The following is a 21,498-nucleotide window of genomic DNA, read 5'->3' as shown; positions in this document are numbered from 1 at the left end:
CGCTTGGAGTACAAGTAGACAGTGAATTATTAATATAGATAGTAAATCATTGAGCCCTAGGACTGATTCTTATGGCATTTTATTACTTTAAAGCTTTGCATCTTCAAAGACACCAATTAATCCTAAGTTTGTCTTTGTGTGTTAACTGCATTACCCCCAATACCATGTGTCCCTATGTTGTGCAATAATTGTGGTTTCTTGCCGAATACCTTCTGCAAATCCAAAAACAGTACATCTACTGATTTCCCCTTTATCAACCCTGCTTGTTTACCCTCAAAGAGATCTATCAAACATGATTTCTCTTTCAGACAGCCATATTAACTTTGTTTGATTGAAGCTTTTCTGAATGTCCTGCTATTTCTTCCCTAATGAATAGACTTGAGCAGCTAATTGGTGCATAGTATCCTGCTTTCTGTCTCCCTCCCTCCCTTGTACAGAGGTGCAATATTAATTATTTTCTTTTCTGCAGTAACCCTTCCAGAATCCTGTCTAGAATATTTCAATCGATGCCGCCACTATTTTTGTAATTTGTTTTGCTGACCGTTATGAAAAATCTGAAGAAATATCTGCTTCTGCTTTATTCACTGGCTTATCCCTTCATTTTTTTTTCCCAACCCATTATAGACCATTTTTACTTTTTACCTCGGTAATTGTATTTAATATGGTGGGTCTTTCTCTGGAGAGCAGGTTAGTTGCCATACCTATCTCTACCACCTGTCCACCATTAAAACAGAAAGTGGATGTTAAACACTTTTTGGGGTTGGTTTTATGACTTATGAACTACCCTTCCCTGACCCGTTGGGCATAGGGAGTTAAAATTATTCAAGTCAGCTCAGGTTAGACTAAAAACTGGAACTGTGCCGATGGACCATTTTATAAAATTATGGTCCTACTTTAGTATAAAAAGCATGTCAGTTTGTGTGGATAATAGAATATATTCATCATCATACATATTAAATACAGAAATGCCACCAAAGATCAATGAAGGTGAAAGATGTAAATTGAAGAAGTCAGCTGTCAGGAGGATACAGTTGAGTTTTATGTGCAAAATAATGCAAATGATAAATTCCATATTATGTGGTTTTTATTCAGTGCTTTAAAACGTTTGTTACTGTGCTTAGTCAATTTCTTTCCAAACAGAAACTGCTTCCATCACTGTCTTTTCATTTTGCTACAGTTAGCACATTTTAATCTATGTACTTAATATTTTGATAGCTAGTAACAACTAATGAGGCATGCAAAGCCTTTGTTACGTTAGGATGATGACAGTTGTACAAATGAAGATGTGATGATTATGTAGTCAGAGGTGACTATTATGTAGTCAAATGTAACTGTGGGGTAACTGCAAATCAGAACTTATATATGACCTGACCTTTGGGATGTGACTTTTAGAGATCAGGTTGAATAGTAAGATTGCTAAAATAATTGATAATAGTATAGTCAATCTCTTGTACCCTACCTAAACTAATCAAGAATCCTGCAGGACTGAATGATATGAACCCATACTGTATTTATCAAGATATGTGATTGCGACAGGAAAGTTGGAATAGGAAAATAAAATCTGTACTAAATTGAAATCTAATTTTAATTTGCCAATGTGTGACAGTAAGATACTGGACAGTAGATGGCTGTCCTTATTCCATGAGCAGTTTGCAGCATTTCAGTATATAACAATTTTTGTTCACGACACTAGACTTCAAATTTCATAGTTTAATGTGTGTCATCTTCCACTTCTTAGCTGCAGGGCATTGAGGAACCTTAACTCTTTCTTCGCCATAATCATGGGTCTCAACAGTGCTGCTGTCTGCCGACTCTCTCAGACCTGGGAGGTAAGCACTCAAATTATTATCATCAGGGATCTGCAATCTCATTGTGCAACCAAATGATCACGTACAAATACATGCAATATTATGGAAAGACAGTGTGAGTTTGAGACGGGTGTCTGTATTAACTCTAGTTAACATGCTGGGACATACCATCAATGAGGGTGGAGTTATACCACACCTTCTGCTTTTTTTTATTAGATTAGATTAGATTAGATTAGATTAGATTACTTACAGTGTGGAAACAGGCCCTTTGGCCCAACAAGTCCACACCGCCCCGCCGAAGCGCAACCCACCCATACCCCTGCATTTACCCCTTACCTAACACTACGGGTAATTTAGCATGGCCAATTTACCTGACCTGCATATCTTTGGACTGTGGGAGGAAACCAGAGCACCCGGAGGAAACCCACGCTTTATGGCAGAAAGACCTGGAGAGGCTTGAACCAGCAGCAATGAGTTATACATTAGACTGCGTCTCTCAAGTGTTGGAAGTGCAACACTTTGTGTCTAAATTTTAAATCATTTCTGGAATTCTATTTGCTAAAGAAATATAGTAATATTTTTACCATTTGCCTGTAATTAATTTACTAATGTTTTGCAATCCTTTAAAATATTTTTTACCAAAAGAAGACATGCTTAATAGATCGATTCAAAAGGATGTCAGGGCAATTGAATAAAAAGCTTTGTGGACTATTGTGAGGAACAATCATAATTTGAATTTAATATCACATTTCGGATTTTGGCTTTGATGCTAAACTTCTACCTTGACTTCATCAAAACGTTAAAATCCAGGAATGTAAGCTGAATCTGCTGCATACAGGCCTACATTTTTGTGGTATTAGATCAGGAAGTGTGCCTGTGTCCTGGGTGAGGTTTAACACTTTAATGCCAATTTAGATCACACTTGCAAAGAATGGTTGAGAAATAGGAGGCAAAATGCAATTGTGGTCTCATTTGTCGAGGTTGGAGAGTTTGAGCTACAGGGAGAGGCTGAATAGGCTGGGGTTATTTTCCCTGGAGCCTCAGAGGGGTGAAGGGTGACCTTATAGAGATTTATAACGTCAGGAGGGGCATGGGTAGGGTGAATAGACTAGGTCTTTCTCTCAGGGTAGGTGTGTTCAAAACTAGAGGGCACGGGTTTAAGGTGAGAGGGGAAAGATTTAAAACTGACCTAAGGGGCAACTTCTTCACACAGAGGATGGTGCATGTGTGGAATGAGCTGCCAGAGGAGATGGAGGCTGGTACAATTATAATAATTAAAAGGCATCTGGAAGAATAGGAAGAGTTTAGAGGGATATGGGTGAAATGCTAGCAAATGGGACTAGAGTAATTTAGGATATCTGGTCAGCAAGGACGAGTAGGACAAAAAGGTCTGTTTCTCTGCTGTACAACTCTGTGACTCTATCCATTTGGCATTCAAACTTCAGACATATTACCGCATTCATTCAGCTCCTCCTTGGCCGACCATAAATATTGTGACCATAATATCAGATGTTAAACCACCAGAATAAAATAACTCTCCCCAGCATGTGTACAGAGATACCACAAAATTGACTTTGCATTTTAGTAATCCACATTTAAATTGTTGTTTGGTTGAATAGAATTTTACCTGAACCCACACTTAATTCCTTTTAACTCTTACGGATGAAATAATGAACTTGTGAATATGAGGCAATATAACAGGCTTCAGATGTCCACAAATCATTTGAAACGTAATGGCAGAATCAAGTAATTTAGCCTCTTACACTTGTTGCACCAGTGAGAAATGGGACTGTGCCTGATTTGTACCTCCTCTCCATAGAGCTACCTCTGCCCTGTATCCTGTAATGCCTTTAGTTAACAAAAAAACCTTAGCTTTAAAAATAGTAATAATTGATGTGGTTGCTATTTCTGAGTTCCAAACTCCAACCACTCATTTATTGCAGGTAGAAGTGCTTCCTACTTTTACACCTGTCAATCCTGGCTCTCATTTTTAGACACTGCTTCCTATTTCTAGGCTTCCTAAACAGAGGAAATATCGTATCCCAAATAACTTCATTTATTTCCATTAATATTTCAGTGCCTTAAATCAAGTTTCCCTTAACCTGTTAAATTCCAGTTCATAGAATATCTCCTGACATCGGTTGGAGTCCAGTGACAAGGTCTCAGGAAAATCCAAATACCCAATCAATGTGTGACTTTGCCTAGGGGGTTTATGTCTGTTTAGATTGGTTTGATTCACAGTGCGCTTTGTGAACCAGGGTGTATTGCTCCAGGAATCGCAGCACCGAGGCATCAGGTCTTCAAAACAGTAGCCCATCTCCCAACATTGTTTGAAGGTTCACTAAAGTGCACTCCTCATCCACGACTTATACCACCCCAACTGCTCACAGCCACGTTATCACTCCATGCCCACTCAACACAGACACTCACCTACAACACACCATGCCCTGTTGATTCATTAATATAATTTAGAGAAGAAAATCAGCCATTAACATTCGATCTGTTCTAATATGACTCCAGAAGTCATTCCATTGTATCAAGCTGATACAAAATACAATAAAAATAATTAAATTCATGGACTACCAGGCAACAATGTAAGTGCTGGAGAAAAAGCAAATCCAGCCAACTTGACCCCACAATGTCCTCCTTTATAACATCTGTGGGCTTGTGCCAGAGTGGGGAGAGTTGTCTCTCAGACTGGGTAAGCAACAGCAAAATGTTATCTGTAATATCACAGACAACATGATCATCATTTCTAGGAATGTCCTATCCCACTGGTGGTTGCATTGTGGTTTACAGTTGGAAGGAGTTCTCAACTTTGACTCTAGACCCCATGACATATTATAACAACATGTTAACCATCTCCAGCAGGTTACCACCTACCACCTACCACCTTCCCTCGGCTGATGAATCAGTACAGCTCAGTGTTGAACAAAAATTGGAAGAGGCACTGAGCATTGCTAGAGTGTCAAATGTACTTTGGGTGGGGGACTTCAATGTCGTTCACCACTACTTACAGCTGGTCGAGTCAGGAAGGCAATGTCCATTTCCTCGAATAGAGAATCTAATCATTTTGCCTTGATGATCAGTGGCATTGCCCCCACTGGTTCATTCACTTTTAAATTCTGAGAGTTAACATTGACCACACACTGAACTCGATCAATATTGTGGCTGCATGTACAGATCAGAAGCTAGGAATTCTGTGGTGAATAACTTACCTTGAGTCTCCCCAGTGTTCATTTACACTTGAGAAGCTTGACACCATCCAGGACCAGGCAAACCAATTGATTGGTACCACACACATCATCTACGGCAGTGACTGTCTTCACCACTGGCGCACAGTGGCAGCAGTGTGTACCATCATCTGCAATAGCTCATCCAGAATCTTTTAACAGCAGCTTCAAAATCCACACCTTCCATTATGTACAAGCACAAAGGCAGCAGATCGAATTAAGTGCCACTAGCTGCAAGTTCCCTTTCAAGTCACAGACCATTCTGACTTGGATCAAAATCTCCATTCTTTCACTGTTGCTGGGCCAAAACCTTAGAGTGACTCCCCCCCCCCCCCCACTTCCCCCGCAAACAGCATTCTGCATCAAACTACACACCAAGTAATGCAGCCATTCATGAAGGCAGCTCACCACCCAATTGTTCATCAGGACAAGGCCAAGAAAGTTCACCACTCCAGTTGGGATGGGCAATAAATGCTGGCCTGGTCAGTCCTCAATGCCTGCCATGTACCCTCCAGAGCCATTCTTCCAGTGTCCACTACGTAGTGTCCCCCAATCCATGAAATGCAGTGGGAAATCACTTTGGAATCATTAGAATAAGTTAAATTTCTAAAAATCTAATAAAACCCTGAATTTAAATACATTAATTACATTGGTAAAGAAAATATCCTTCTCTAGTGTAAAAATTGTAATTCTTTAAATGCTGTTTAGGATTATAAGCAAACAGGAAACTATATTCAATGCATAATCTGTTATTAAAACTTATTAAATCTCTCTATAATTAATAAAGGAGTAGGCCACCTAATGATTAAAGTGATTAATCACTTTGACATCCATCCAAGCATTCACATTGGATATTGATATAATAACAAACGTCTGGGTGCATTGCCTGAAACTGACAGAACAGAACGTTATCCTATTTCAACTTCAAAGCAAAGTGCCTGTAATTCATGAAGAGAGCAAATGTTGAAATTGCTTTTTTTTTATTTTAAAAGCAAGGCTTGTTTTAACAGCCAAAGTTGTGAATGGATTTAAATCGCAGTGCAAAGCATGACAGTAGAGCCTGACAGGATGACTTTATCCATTGTCAATGACATTATAGCACTGACGTTTGGAAAAATATTGAAATATATGACAAACACTGTACAATGCTGACAAATGTAAAAGTCAACTTATCTTCACTGGGCAGATCCCTATATTGAATAACTGCTATATTAGCTTCATTTGAACACAGTGTCTGTGTTGGGTCTCAACTGATTTTTTATTTTCACCATTTATAAAGTAATCATGAGATAGAAAACAGCTGCCTGTTATAAACATTTTGCTTGTAAGACAGTATCACATTAGAGATGCATATTTATGCTGTTTTACAATTTCCTTAGAAAGTGCCTGGGAAATTTAAGAAGCTATTCTCTGAACTTGAAAATTTAACGGTAAGTGCCTATACACCTATTTAAAATATTCAGAACATCACTTCTAGAGTAATTTCATAAATTTACATTCAAAGTTTCATACATTGGGAATTCAGATATCGATGCCAAGGTTGAATTGAAGGTGAATCATGCAGAGTTCACTATGCCCAATTTCCTGAGTGCATTAATGGGTGTAACTCCTGGGACGTTTACAAATTCATGCTTTGGTTTAGTGGTAGAACATTCATGTCCTTGAGAAGATCAAGGATTCAAATTTCATTTCAAAGATGTGATCATGTAATCAGCTGACATTTCAGTACTGTACTAATGACATGCTTCAGTGTAGGAGGTGCTGTCTTTTGGGTCCTGCCCCCAATCTCAAGTGGGCGCACAAGATTCCACAGCACTGTGAAGAAAAGCAGAGAAATTCTTAGTCTCTTAGCCAATTTTATCCTTCTTCCAACTAATAATTTGGTCAGTGTGGAAACGGGCCATTCAGCCCAACAAATCCACATTGACCCTCCAAAGAGTATCCCACCCAGACCCACTCCCCTAACCTATTACTCTACATTTCCCATGACTAATGCAACTAACCTACACAGTCCTGAACACTATGGGCAATTTAGCATGGCCAATTCACCTAACCTGCACATCTTTGGACTGTGGGAGGAAACTAGAGCACTCGGAGGAAACCCACGTAGACACTGGGAGAATGTGCCAGATGTTCGTGGCACTGAGAGGCAGCAGTGCTAGCCACTGTGCCATGACTACTGTATTTCCATCATTACAGCAATGATTACCTGTCAAAAGTATGTCATTGATTGGATGATGTCTCTCCTAATCTCACAATCATGAAACACATTATAAAATTTCTTTTGTTGATAAAAAGGCCATGATTTGTAACTGTAATTCACTACCACAAGGATTAAATGTTATGTTTCAGTTTGGCTCTAAAACACAGGAATAACTTAGGCATTCTCAACCTCATTTCTATTTATTTATATGATTTATTAGCACAACACAAAAACATAATTTGCAACCAACTGAGTCTAACCATTGAGTCACAGAAAGTGAAATTAAGAATGGTTAAAGAGGTAAAATGGAAAAGTTTATCACTGGAGACTACTAAAACAGTGCACTTCCCTTTAACTTGGAATTCAGGCATGATTGGGTAAAGTTGAAGCATTTATCCACATTAAAGTTACTTTTGATATCAAGTATCAAGAGCTTATCCTTAAAACTAACCTGACAGTTTGAACCGCTGGTGAGATGTGTTTGGTTAACTGAGGAGCTAAAATCAAGATTTGGCTGGCTTGGCAGGAATGGGGATTAACTGAGAACTGAAGTGAGCCAACTTGATGACTAAGTTGCAAACCACACAGGCTTGCAGGCTTAACCTGTCAGTTAAAACAGGTAGGAAAGAGTCAAATGGGGCATTACAGATGTGGAACTCCAAACCCACACTGGCTGATATCAGAATGGTTGAAATAGTTTTGATTCACCAATGGTTTGACCTAGAAGTAATTGGGTTTTGACAATGAAAGTTTTTCAGTCCTCAACATAAATGTCTCTTGCTCTGATAAGTGCAAAAATTTTCTTTTTTTTCTCACCACCTTTATGGGGGATCTAACGTGAAGATACTTGCAGAAGATACAAAACTAATTAGGAATGTGTGTTGTGAATAAGATAAAAGATGTTTTCAGGAATTTGGACAGGCTTAGTGATTATGCAGAAACATGATAGATGGAATATGATGTGGAAAATGTAAGGCTATTTACTAGGAACAATATGTGTAGATTATTTCTTAAATGGTGAGAGTTTGGAAAGTGTAGATGTACAATGAGACTTTGATGTCATTGTCAACAAATCACTGAAGGCTAACATGCAAGTGCAACAGGCTATTAGAAAGCCTTTATTATAAGAGAATTTGAGTACAGTGAAGCCTTGCTTCAATTCTATAGGAGCTTGATTTGACTGCACTTGGAGTACAGTATGCAATTTTGATCTCCTTATCTCAGGAAAGGTATTATTGCCAGAGGATGAATGCAACAAACATTCACCACACTTATTCCCAGGATAGCGGGACTGCTGTTTGAAGAGAGATTGGGCAAACTGGCCTGTATTTTTGGAGTTTCAAAGAATGAGAGAGAATCTCATTGAAATAAAATACTTAAAAGGGATCAATATGTTCGATGTAGCTAGGATGTTTCCTCAGGTGGAGGAGTCTAGATTCGGGCACAATAAACAATAAGGAAGGTGCCATTAGTACCAAGATAATGAGAAATGTTTTTCTCAGAGGGTTGCAAATTGTTATAATTCTTGATCCCAGAGGGCAATGAAGTTTAGTCTTTGAGTATATTAAAATAGAGGTTGATACATTTTTGATTATTAGTGGCATAAAGAGTTATAGGGATAGTATAGTAAAAGGTATTGAACCATTCAATCAACCATAATCATATTGAACAGCAGAGCAGGGTGAATAGCCTACTCCTGTATCCTACATTCTTATAGTATTTCCATGGTTGTTCCCCATCATTTTGGAAAACCAGCAGAAATCCCAGGAAAAAAATGTACATAACCATTACCGTTATTTCTCAGGAGTTTGCTTTGAATCTAGTGCAGGCAACGAAGAAACCAGCATGAAAATTATTGGTAAGAACATTTTTTTTAAAAAGTGCTGAAATCAGAAAATGTCAAAATGTTATTCTTGTAAAAGTAGTGTGTAGTTGTTATTGTTTCGTTTTTTGATATTAGGCAAGTTAAACATCCGACTATTTTGCAGGATCCATCACTGAATCATAAAGCATACAGAGATGCTTGCAAGAAGATGCAGCCACCAAAGATTCCCTTCATGCCTCTGCTGTTGAAAGGTAATCTCAGACTGGGCACTTTCCTAAGACTGAATATGGTTAACTGAATGGCTAACTGACATGAAAATAGATCAATTTAATATAATTTACTTCGGCATTTTTTGATCTACATATTTTCTAATCAACTTGTTTAGGGATGTTATGACACACCTTTGGAGCAGGTGGGCCTTGAACTTGGGCCTTCAGGTAGTTACTACTGTCCCAATAGATCCCTTTGTTTGGTTCTAAGGTAACATAATCCTATGAATGGAAAACAAGCGAGTTCCTCTCGAACAGAAGTGATTTGCACAGTATCTAAGGCCCACAGATAATTACAAAGGTTAGATTGAGTGAGCAGGTGTAAAGATTGCCAGATATTTACTGATATGACCTTAAGTTTTTATTTAAATATCAGAAGTACATTAATGACAGTATTTAACTCTGCTTAACAATTGAAAAATTTAAGATTGTCCAAGTACCATAGATTATCTTCAGTCACAAAATACATAAAAACAATTTAAAATATTGAATCTGACCTCTATTGCACTCAATTGCCATGCCCTTCTTATGTTGTTGTTTTCCTATTGCTCTTGGATTTTAAGCATCCTCAGCCAGAGGTGCCGAGTGAATATCCATCTTGCCTCTTCCTGAGGTGCTCAGCATTACAGACTTCAAACTTCAACCAATTCAATTCTCACCATGTGATATCCAGAAACAGGTGAAGGCGTCACATACTGCAAAGGCTAGTAACCTTGACAACATCCCGTGGTACTGAAAGTTTGTCATCCAGAAATAGCCTCACCCCTATCCAATAAACCTACAACCTAAACCTAGAGTATGGAAAATCCTCTAGTCGGTCATATCCTATCCACAATAAACTGGACAAATCCCATTTGGCCAATTACCACCCATCAATCTACTCTCAAGCATCAGCAATGTACTAGAAAATACTCTCAGAGCCATCTAGCGATACTTACTTACCAATAAACTGCTCAGTTTGGATTCCAACTGAACCACTCAACTCCAGATCTCATTTTCGTCTTGGTCCAGATATGAATTGAAGAATTGAAGTTAGAATGATGCCAGCTTTTGACATTAAGGCATTTGAAGGTGCCTTGAAGGAAGTATCAAAGATCCAAAGCAAAATTGAAGTCAATGGGAATCAGAGGGGAATTCTTTGCTGGTTGCACAAGGGAAAGTGATTGTTGGAGGTCAATTATTTCAGTTCCAGAACATTGCTGCAGGAACTCTTTGGAGCAGATTAGGCCCAATTCAGCTCTTCATCAATGGTCTTCCCTCAATCATAGTCAAAAATGAAGATATTCATTGATAATTGCACAGTGTTCTACACCAGTTGCAACTCTTTAGACATTGAGAGAAGCTGTGCCCACTTGATGGGTTTTATAGTTTGATTTTTCCACATATTTTCCAATATGTAGATCAAAAAATGCTGAAGTAAATTACATTAAATTGATCTACTTTGATGTCAGATAACCATTTAATTAGCCATATTCCCCTCTGATTCTCAATCACTTCAGTTTTGCTTTTGATCTTTGATACTTCCTTCAAGGCACTTCAAATGTCTTAATGTCAAAAGCTGTCATTGTAACCTCAATTCTGAATTATTCTGTTCATGTCCTGGGTTTATATAAGTGGCAAGTAACATCTGTGCCACACAAGTGCCAGGAAATGGTTATCTACACAATAGAAAATCTAATAACACCTCTTGACATTCTGTGGTGTTAGCATTACTGAATCCCCAAAATAAACATCCTGGGAGTCACTCCTGACTCAAACTTAGCTGAACCAGCCATTAAAAATAAGCGACTACAAGAGCAAGCCAGTGTGGGGATTCTGCAGGGAGTCATATAGCTCCTGATCCACCAATTCCTTTCCATAGTCTATAACACATGTCAGAACTGTGATGGAATACTCTCTGCTTGCCTACATGAGTGCAACTCTAACAACCTCAAGCTGGTCAACACTTACTTGATTGGTATCCTAACTATCATCTAAGAAACATTTACTCCCTATTTCATGAGTGCTCAATGACATCAGTGTGCACCATGTACAAGGCACGCTGTAGAAACTTGTAAAGCTTTGTTCAGCAGCACATTCTGAACCTGCAAACTCAATCAATCACCTAGAAGTCAGAGGCATGAGGACATCATCACTTTCACATTTCCCTCCAAGCCTCGCACCATCCTGACTAGGTTCAATATTGCTGTTCCTCCACTGTCTCTGGGTTAAAATCCTGGAACACTCTCCCAACACCATGTTAGTGGTATGTCCACCACAAAGGAAGCAGCGGTTGAAGAGTGTAGCACACCACCACTTACCCAAGGGCAATTAAGAAAGGGCAATAAGTATTGGCCTCTGCAGCGATACCCAACTGACGATTTTGAAAAAAAGAACCTCATCGGAACTTTCTGTAAAATCAAACTTAACATTTCTGGTGTTATTGAAGTTTCTACTTTTTTTTTGTTCTCGCCATTTCTTTGTCCGCCACTCTCACAAATGAACTTTTCCTCTGCTGAGGGGATTGTCTTCTACTTTGGAGGAGCTGCAGGAGCCCAGTGGTTTTCTTCAATGCCTTTTATTAATATATGATCTTAGATAACTAATCTCAGCTCATAACTGAACCAACCCAGTACACATCCCCTTGATTACCATGAATTAAATAGATTCAAAATCAGACTGGTCCTGTAGAAGCTGGATGATGTGCTTAATCAGATTATCACCCGGGCAGTGAAAATGAAAATATGCATGAGCACTGTATGTGTAATTACCCATAGAAATTGACAAAATTAGTGCAGAGTATTAAGAAAAACATCTATGTTGCGCAATTTAATTTCATTGTGCTTTGAGCAAGTTTCCCAAATATTTTAATTAAATTGTATATGCCTGATTCACATCTTGTGCTATCTGAATAGTTGGAGTTATAACAACTTTCCCAATCAACACTGCAGATCATATTGATTTCTCTGCTGTGTTCAGTCATAATTTGACCTTGTCAATTTAATTTGCATTTAACTGTTTTGGTGATTTTGTTATTCCATTCTTTATTTTACTCTGTTAGATGTAACATTTATCCATGAAGGAAACAAAACCTTTCTGGACAACCTTGTCAACTTTGAAAAGCTGGTATGTGCAATTTACGTTTTTTCCCCTAAATGATTGCTGCCAACAGTCACTTTCCAGTATGCTTAAATATTTGGTATGCATAAGTCTACAGTAGATCCAAAGATGATTGGATTTAAATTTTATCAATCAACAGTTGTCGTCTTTTCATAATTAAGAAATTACTTTTAGCTACTTCTTTTATTTGTCCATGGAATGCGTGCAGTACTGACTGAGCCAGCATTTATTACCCATCCCTAATTGCTACATGAGTGATTAGTTTGCTAGGTCCATTTCTGAGGGCAGTTAAAAATCAATCACATTGCTGCAGGTTTGGAGTCACATGTAGACCAGACCTGGTAAGGATGATAGATTTCCTTCCATAAAGAATGTTTGTGCAATCTAATTTTTAGTTAAAAAAAATGTAGCAAGTGGGGAATGTCCCATCTTTCACATGATCTGAACAATGTTAGATTACTTCTGTTGAGAAAATCATGGCAAAGTCAGCCCAGCTTGGGGGTGAAAGGTGAATTTACTAAAATTGATTGGTCACAATAATTGATAAATTAAAATAACATTTTTAATTAATGGGAAGCCATACAGCCAGCAACCCATGGTGAGAATATAGGGAATGGTAATACATGATTTTCCACCTAATTCAGTTGGCAAAGAATTGTGAACCGCACTTTCCCACTTTCTCATCAGCAATTCCAATGTATGTAGTTCACCAATAAAGGCAGAACTCAAAGTTGAACATCTGTAAAAATACAATTATTAAATTGCATTAAAAGACTGGAACAGGTACATTAAAGGTTGGTCTGCTACACTAACACTACTTACCAATATCTGGTGCATAGATCAACACCTTGGGGTTTTGTTTACTTTACTTGAAGGGGGAGTTGCTGCTGCATTCAGAAGTTCAGGCTTGATTTTATTCCTAAATTAGTTATTGAAATCTGCCATTATAACTTCATTGGGAGATCAGCAGAACTCCTGAGTGACTATTGTAAAGATCTAAGTATTACTTTATATACAATTTCTCCAAGGATTTTGTTAATATTACCTGTAGCCAGGCAATGAAGACAATATCTAGTGAAATTTAGCTAGTTTATATTTGTATCAACATACGTAACCTGTTGTTTGTTGATATTCTATTGGCATGCTCAACATTTTTTTTCGAATGAAAAGGTTTGCTGCTGAAACAGTATTCAATCAAATCGTCATCATGGGAAAAATATTGAAAATAATTCTTGGCTTGCTTCAGGCCCAGTTTACAGTTTCTGCTGGTGTTTTCATAATTTTTCTCTGTTCCCAGCACATGATTGCAGACTCCATCAGGTTGCTGAGACACTGCAGAAGTAATCAGATTGGTGAGTATCAGCAGTGGTTGTGCACTTGGTGCTGGTGACATGGAATGGGGAAGAGTTAGAGTACCAGCAAGCAGGAAGTAAAAGGATCGTAGTGATAGTGTCCCTACCTCTAGACCAGGAAGCTCATGTTCAAGTCCCACCTGCTCCAGAAGTGTGTCATAACACCTTGGAGCAGATTGTTTTGAAAATAGTCTACTCCCCCTCGATTGACCATTAGTGCAGTTCTTGTGGACATTTGCATGTGAAAAAAGGATTTGACTTTTATGGAAGGGCAAATTAATTCCTTAACATTTTTAGTTTTATAAAAACAGGGTTAAAAGCAGTAAAAATGACCACTTGATGAAAAATCCTCATCTTAAAATTTAACATTTGATCAAAATTTACTTAGGATTGTGAACTCACAATCTAATTCCAGCTTTTTTCTTTCCACAGCCATCGCTCCCCTCTCCAATTCAGATAGTTTAAAGCTTTAATTCAGGCTTTCCAAAGAGAACTATTATCTAGAAGGAATGCAAATTCCAATTCACTTCATATTTAAAGGAAATTCAGCTTAGCACAACACATACAGCATGCATTAAGGAATACTCCAGTGTGATTTGGCTTACCTTAGGATCCCTATAAACCTTTGATCTGGAGTACAGGAGTTGGGAGGTCATGTTATGGCTCTACAGGGCATTGGTTAGGCCACTGTTGGAATATTGCGTGCAATTCTGGTCTCCTTCCTATCGGAAAGATATTGTGAAACTTGAAAGGGTTCCGAAAAGATTTACAAGGATGTTGCCAGGGTTGGAGGATTTGAGCTATAGGGAGAGGCTGAACAGGCTGGGGCTGTTTTCCCTGGAGCGTCAGAGACTGAGGGGTAACCTTATAGAGGTTTACAAAATTATGAGGGGCATGGATAGGATAAATAGACAAAGTCTTTTCCCTGGGGTAGGGGAGTCCAGAACTAGAGGGCATAGGTTTAGGGTGAGAGGGAAAGATATCCAAGAGACCTAAGGGGCAACTTTTTCACGCAGAGAGTAGTATGTGAATGGAATGAGCTGCCAGAGGAAGTGGGGGAGGCTAGTACAATTGCAACATTTAAAAGGCATTTGGATGGGTATATGAATAGGAAGGTTTGGAGGGATATGGGCCGGGTGCTGGCAGGTGGGACTAGATTGGTTTGTGATATCTGGTTGGCATGGACGGGTTAGACTGAAGGGTCTGTATGACTTGTGGGTGAGAGTATGCGCTGTAGAATAAAATGGAAACTCTAGCAAATAAAAACTTGTCAGCTGCTTATAGTGACAACAGTATTCCTGTCCACAACGGGAGATTGATTGATAATTTCCCCATTAAACAGGTTTGCAAGTGACTGAAATTATTTTTGGAGAGAACAGAGAATTGGGATATAACTATCCTCCACTCTCTGCCTTTTGCTAGAGAAATTACCCTGCTTCCATCAGGAGACATTACTTCAGTTTTTGTGAAGATTTTAAAAAACAATTCTGTAGATTGTTTTTTTTTAAGCTTGCCTGTGTGAACAGGCCATGCTATAGGTAGGAACCAAAATTATGAAGATGACATAAGGAGGCTACGCAAAGGGATGTAGATAGATATGTAAGTGAGCAAAGTTCTCATAATGATAGTTCACACAGGTATGACAACTAGATGACTAGTAAGAAAGTTTCATTGGGTCAGTAATTTCAATGATTTCTCCCCTTACTCTAGGTATGGAAGATAATCAGAAAGACCACCAGGATGTGAAAGCTTATGTTCGCTACTTGCACATTATTGAAAACCAAGAGACATTATTCCAGCTTTCTCACAGACTGGAGCCAAGAACTTAACCAAAGCTCCATCCATTTGTAAGATCACTCTACCGACGTTGAGTTAAAGCTACAGAGAACTGCAGTTGCAACTGTGGCAAAGTGACTCGACTGTTGTGCTACATGACCGGTCTCTTGTGAAATCATCAGCACAGTTTACATACAAATTTGACGCAAGATGGTGCGAAAGCAACAATGAGTTTAATAAGGCACTTTCGTGGCAGTCTGTTGAGAAGCCGTGTTGCAAGATCCTTTGGTAAAGGCACTCAACAGGGAACATACTAAGAAACAATCAACTGTTTGTTAAAATTAAGTAGAATAGAATTCTGTCCATATTTTTCAGAAGACAATTTTTCATGCACTTTTCTTGCAAACTTTCAAAGCAGAGATAGAAGACCTTCTTCTCTACCCTGACATGTGGCAATTGGACCATGCAGCCATTGAATAAAACTGCCACTGGCCTTCAAAAAGTATCCAGAAATGGACCTGCTTGAAGAGAGTAGGAAATGGTGACTACTTTTCAAAGACATTGAACTACAAAAACTTAGGCAGTTGTTTTTAAACATAAAATCAAATGCCCTTGGTCCAATAAGGTGGCGAAATCTACCAATAAGAATTGGCAGCCCATTCTGCTTAAGTGTTTATGTTACTTGCTGTGCCTCTCCTAGCAATACTGGGCACCATTGAATGTAGGCATTTCCAGCAATCAGTATTGTCAAAGTGGTGGACAATGTTAAAGTTATCACCTTATATAAATACCGAACACCATTTATTTTTCAGGGCCAAAGTTTCTAGGAGCAGTGATGATGAAAACCTAATGCATATTGAAATGTGGGACCTGGCACCATTGGGCAGCCAGAAAAAGAAAGTTTTGTCTGATATTTTAGTGGTTTTTAATGTATTTCTTCTTTAGAAGAATTCAGTGAATTAAAAAGTCTGTACTACAGTGCTATAACATATGTCATGCTGAGTAAGCAGTTTAAGGCATCTAATGATTTAAGAATTTTAGTAAATTTTATACCTAATGATGGTACAGTTTCCTTTGATGTGGAAGCATATTGTCCCATAGTCAAAACAGTACTAAGAGTATTTGTGAATTAAACTAATTAAAACACATTTGTAAAGCTTGTATATAGAATTAGTGTCCCTGAAAATCTTCAGGTTTCTTGTGTTATGTTGCCAGAGATATTGTGGTGGGACCAGCTGAAGCCACAGAAAAATGTTACTGATAATTTTTTTAAAAAATGCAACTTACACCATTTCTCAGAACTCCAATGTTCACTTGCAGTTTAAACAGAAGATTCCCAGCAAAGTTAAACAGCCAGAATATGCTAGAATAAGGCAACACACATTGCATGTCACTAATCAAGATATTTGTTGGACAGCACCTTCAGGTGAAAAGATTTTGTATGTTGACTAGCTGAAAGTGAAAGTTAATTAAACCAGGCTTTTAGAACCTGAGTGAACACAATAGTGCTAACAGTGTCCTTCTTTGATCAATGAGTTTTAAAATGTGAGAAATTAGCAACAGAGCTATTTTTAAAAGGATAAATTTGAGTGGATAGATACAAATCAAATCTGAACAGAGAAAGAAATAAAAAAGGGAATTAAAGATTAAATTAACTGAGACGGGGAAAAAAAACAGAAGGATAATTTAAATTTAAAATTTTTTTAAACCTTCGACAAGAATTCACCTGAAGGAAGGAAAATCAACAGTTAAATATTTTCTGGGCCAAACATGCTTGTTGTCACTAATTAATAATCATCACATTTGGGAAGGTGCTTATGTTATTAATCACTAGACACCATATTCTGTGTGGCATTTAATATGCAATTAATATGAAGATCCAGAAGCCTTTTAGAATAATAGGAACCCAAGGATAAATTGCCATTTGTGCAAAACAAACAACAGAGGGGCATAAATCAACCAGTAAATTCTGGATATTCAGAAAACAGTGAGTCATTTAATCCTTGCACTTTCCGACAAAGTTGTAGACTAGAATGGCATGCTCAGTGTGTTTTTCAGCACATTCCAGCCCAATATGATTAAATGGGGCATTCAATGTAGTTAACCTCTCCAGACCTTGAATAGACCCATAATTTCACTGTGGTGTCTGTTAAATTCAGTAACTAGATACTCCATTGTATGGGCAAGACTGAAATGTATTCCTGCAGTAACAGACTTTTCCTAACCTCTGCAACTTCAACAAACATCCACATATGAATGTTTGCCTTTAACATTGTTGGTATTGTATGGGTAATTCATGTAACAACATTTAAAGCAAGGAGTTATTGGGTTTATGTTAAGAAGAAATGAGTCTATGGAGACAAATGTTCACCTTTGGGAGAAAGAACTCCAGAGCAGAAACAGCAGATAACTACATACTATCACCAAACCCCTTATTCACCTCATGATGGAGACCCACGTTTGTGATACTATACCTTGACCAGCAGGTGGTGATGTTATAAACTGTGAATACCTCAGGGCAAAAATATCCTGGTGTCATTGAGGGAGATGGCAATGCTATTCTGATATAATCCAGAGTCTAATGCTCTGGGGTCATGGGTTCAAATCCTACAATGGCAGCTGATTAATTAAATTAAGTCTCAACTATGAAAGTATTGTCTCAATAATAGTAACCATGAAACTATAATCAATTGTTGTAAACTTAGATTGGTTCACTAATGCCCTTAATATTTCTTTGTGATCATCCCCCACTTACTTCACTAACTGGCAGAAGTACTCACTACTGCAGGGGTATCCCAGGCTCCAGCTCCCTGTTGGAACCCAGCTATACCCGTGGTCATGCATTGGCAGTCCAAAGTTACCCTTCGCTGTGTATGTGGCACACCAGCCACAAAGCAATGCTCCTCCTGACACTTAAGTGACAAACCTGACACCCTTGCACATACAATTGCACATTCCTACCTCAATCACTGTCTCACAGTGTGACGTGGGACGTTCCAACAAGGAGCACCATGGAGTGAATCTACTCGTTACTTTGGCATTGTATCTTATTGTGATGAGCGTAGCAGCAGTCATGATGCAATGTGGCAAGTGGTGATTGTAAGTGCTGAGTATTGAACCCTTCTCCTCCCAGCCCACATCACCCACAAAAGATATTATTGCATGTGAAAGCGTACTGCATTATATTGACCGTTTTTGGTGAGGAGGCCTTGCATTAACTGTTTTGTGGCTCACAGGTACCTCTTTTATGTCACCTCTGATATCCTCTGCAATCTGCAATCTACAATGACCAATGACACGGTCAAGATTGGCTGTAGCCAGCATTTGCATCTTGTATATGGCACACAGCTTGCATTTCCCATGTGCTATGATATGAATGAAAAAGGCTTAAACCTGGACTCTGCAGAAGCATGATTGTTGAAAATGCCCCATATAGACTCCCCAATCTCTCAGAATGGGGTCCACTTTGATGGACAGCAAACAAACACCAAGTCCACCCATTCAGGCTCTGATCTGAACCAGTCTCCATTTGTAGATTGCATTAAGGGATATTGAGATGATGAAAGATAATGCAGGTTCTGTTTGGCACCAAGTTTTCCAGGGTCAGCCTGGTCATCAGGCCACCACCCTCCTAGACTTTGTCCTTTTCTACCTGGCATTCCCTGAACACCCTTATGTTCTTTCACACCCCCACCTGGAATTATAACTGCAACTCTCATCCTCTTCTCCTGACGCCCATGCCCACAGCTTGGTCCTGCCCACTGCTCCACAATACCCTTCATGTCACACTCCCATCCCTCCATCAAGGCCACAATGCTGAGTGCCTATATCTCAACACACCATCCCACTCCACTGCATCCCTATTCATCCAAATATAACCAGCTCCCCACACTTGTAGTCAATTTTCCTCCCTTTACTACCTTTCTCCCCTCTGCACCTCATTCTGCTAATCCAATCCCCAGCATTGAATCGCCATCTCCTTACACCACAGCTTGGCCTGAAATCCCATCTTGACTTTCATTCCACTGATTCCTAAAGCCGACTGTGACTCACACAACTCCCCTCCCCCCGCCCCCCCCACAACAGCCGACCAAACTGGACAGACAGCCCTTACAGTTGACTGCACAAATCCTTGACTGATCTGTGTTTCTCTTGATTGACCCATGAAAGTGCTGACTATTTCTGCTGGAACTAGGGGGCTGACCATAATGTAATCTCCAGACTTTAATGAGATAACTTAATCATTTCAACATGACCATGCCCCTGGACTGATTGCAGATGCTGCCCTTGACTGTTTCCATGAGGACTGATGGTAGCCTCACCTCCCTTGACTGAGGGCCACTCTCCCCTCACTTGGCGATGTGGCTATTTGTTGATGCATGTGCAGTGTGTTTGTCACATTGTGTGCAGTCATATACTGTAGGTGTGTGATTGATATAACACTGCACTCCAAAAATGCAGCATAGCAGTGCAGAAACTGGGTTGGGGGTGTGCCATGATGATATGGCGAGGTTGGTATGTGCCAGATGCCAGTGTTTGTGAACATGGAGGTAGCGTATGGTGACTGCTCACGGAGCGGGTCCTGAGGGGGAGATCTGGAGGATCTCTTGTCTTTCATATCAGGAATTCTTGGCTTCTAGTTTCTAGCTAGCAGGTGGGAGAATAGGAAATTGCATATCATTGTTTCTTCCTCTCAGCTCAATGAGCATTGATCATTGTAAATAGGCCTCGAGAATCCTAACCAGAATTGGTTAGAAAATAGGACTTCTTTGCTCGAGTGTCAAGAAGAACCTTGCCAGGCATGTCACCTGATTTCCCAATTTCTTGCCATAGCCCATGTCTTTCAGTGGTTTGGGGAGATTTCTGGCTGCCTGTAAGAGCAGCATGGTGGCTCAGTGGTTAGCACTGCTGCCTCATAGCACCAGGGTCCCAGGTTCAATTCCAGCCTCTGGCGACTGTCTGTGTGGAGTTTGCACGTTCTCCCCGTGTCTGCATGGGTTTCCTCCAGGTGCTCTGGTTTCCTCCCACAGTCCAAAGATGTGCAGGCCAGGTGAATTGGGTTTGCTAAATTGCCCATAGTATTAGGTGTATTAGTCAGAGGGAAAATGGGTCTGGGTGGGTTACTCTTCGAAGGGTCGGTGTGGACTTGTTGGGCCAAAGGGCCTGTTTCCACACTGTAGGGAATCTAATCGTTTGAAGAGTGTGGTGCTGGAAAAGCACTGCCAGTCAGACAGCATCCGAGGAGCAGGAGCATTGACGTTTCGGGCATAAGCCCTTCATCAGTAACATCGATTGTCCTTCTTCACGTACGTGCGAAACGTTCATCCTTAACAATTTTTAAAGACTTGCTCCTACTTGGAAGAAATACATTTTTGTTTCATTTCGCGCACAATGGTGAGGTATTATTGGCTTTTGTGGAATTCTAACATTTTAGAAGGACTGTGCAAATTCACAATGCTTCACTTGCACCCCAATTTTGAATACTTAGTTTGTTGTCAGTCCTATTTAGAACTTCTACACTGCACAGCCATATTCACTACCATCACTCCCTATGGAGAAAATTGAGTAGAATGTATTGGTGCCCTTGGAAGTGCAATGGGAGGTGGGGAAGTTGGGTGAGGGGAATGTGCCTGCCACTTCCCAATGCTCTAATTGCCTTAAAGGCAGGGCAGGTCAAGAGCAGTCTTTGGATCAGTGGTGCTGGAAGAGCACAGCAATTCAGGCAGCATCCGACGAGCAGCAAAATCGACGTTTCGGGCAAAAGCCCTTCATCAGGAATAAAGGCAGAGAGCCTGAAGCGTGGAGAGATAAGCTAGAGGAGGGTGGGGGTGGGGAGAAAGTAGCATAGAGTACAATAGGTGAGTGGGGGAGGAGATGAAGGTGATAGGTCAGGGAGGAGAGGGTGGAGTGGATAGGTGGAAAAGGAGCTAGGC

At 39.6% G+C, this 21,498-nt stretch overlaps 1 protein-coding gene across 6 annotated transcripts in view; it reads left to right on the top strand.

Moving 5' to 3' along the window:
* The window catches only part of LOC122549783 (rap guanine nucleotide exchange factor 5-like), a 177,879-nt gene extending 160,811 nt beyond the window's left edge, over positions 1–17,068 (top strand). For all 6 annotated transcript variants that reach the window (XM_043689810.1, XM_043689809.1, XM_043689811.1 and 3 more), the window contains 6 exons: positions 1,739–1,829; positions 6,421–6,471; positions 9,233–9,320; positions 12,379–12,443; positions 13,735–13,789; positions 15,500–17,068. In XM_043689810.1, the coding sequence (XP_043545745.1) occupies positions 1,739–1,829; positions 6,421–6,471; positions 9,233–9,320; positions 12,379–12,443; positions 13,735–13,789; positions 15,500–15,618 (469 nt within the window). In that variant the 3' untranslated portion in view covers positions 15,619–17,068. The remainder of the gene's footprint in view (positions 1–1,738; positions 1,830–6,420; positions 6,472–9,232; positions 9,321–12,378; positions 12,444–13,734; positions 13,790–15,499) is intronic.
* Positions 17,069–21,498: the final 4,430 nt, after the last annotated feature.

This window comes from Chiloscyllium plagiosum, chromosome 5 (assembly GCF_004010195.1).
Source record: "Chiloscyllium plagiosum isolate BGI_BamShark_2017 chromosome 5, ASM401019v2, whole genome shotgun sequence".
Lineage (NCBI taxonomy): Eukaryota > Metazoa > Chordata > Chondrichthyes > Orectolobiformes > Hemiscylliidae > Chiloscyllium > Chiloscyllium plagiosum.
This window is presented reverse-complemented; position numbering and strand designations above follow the sequence as displayed.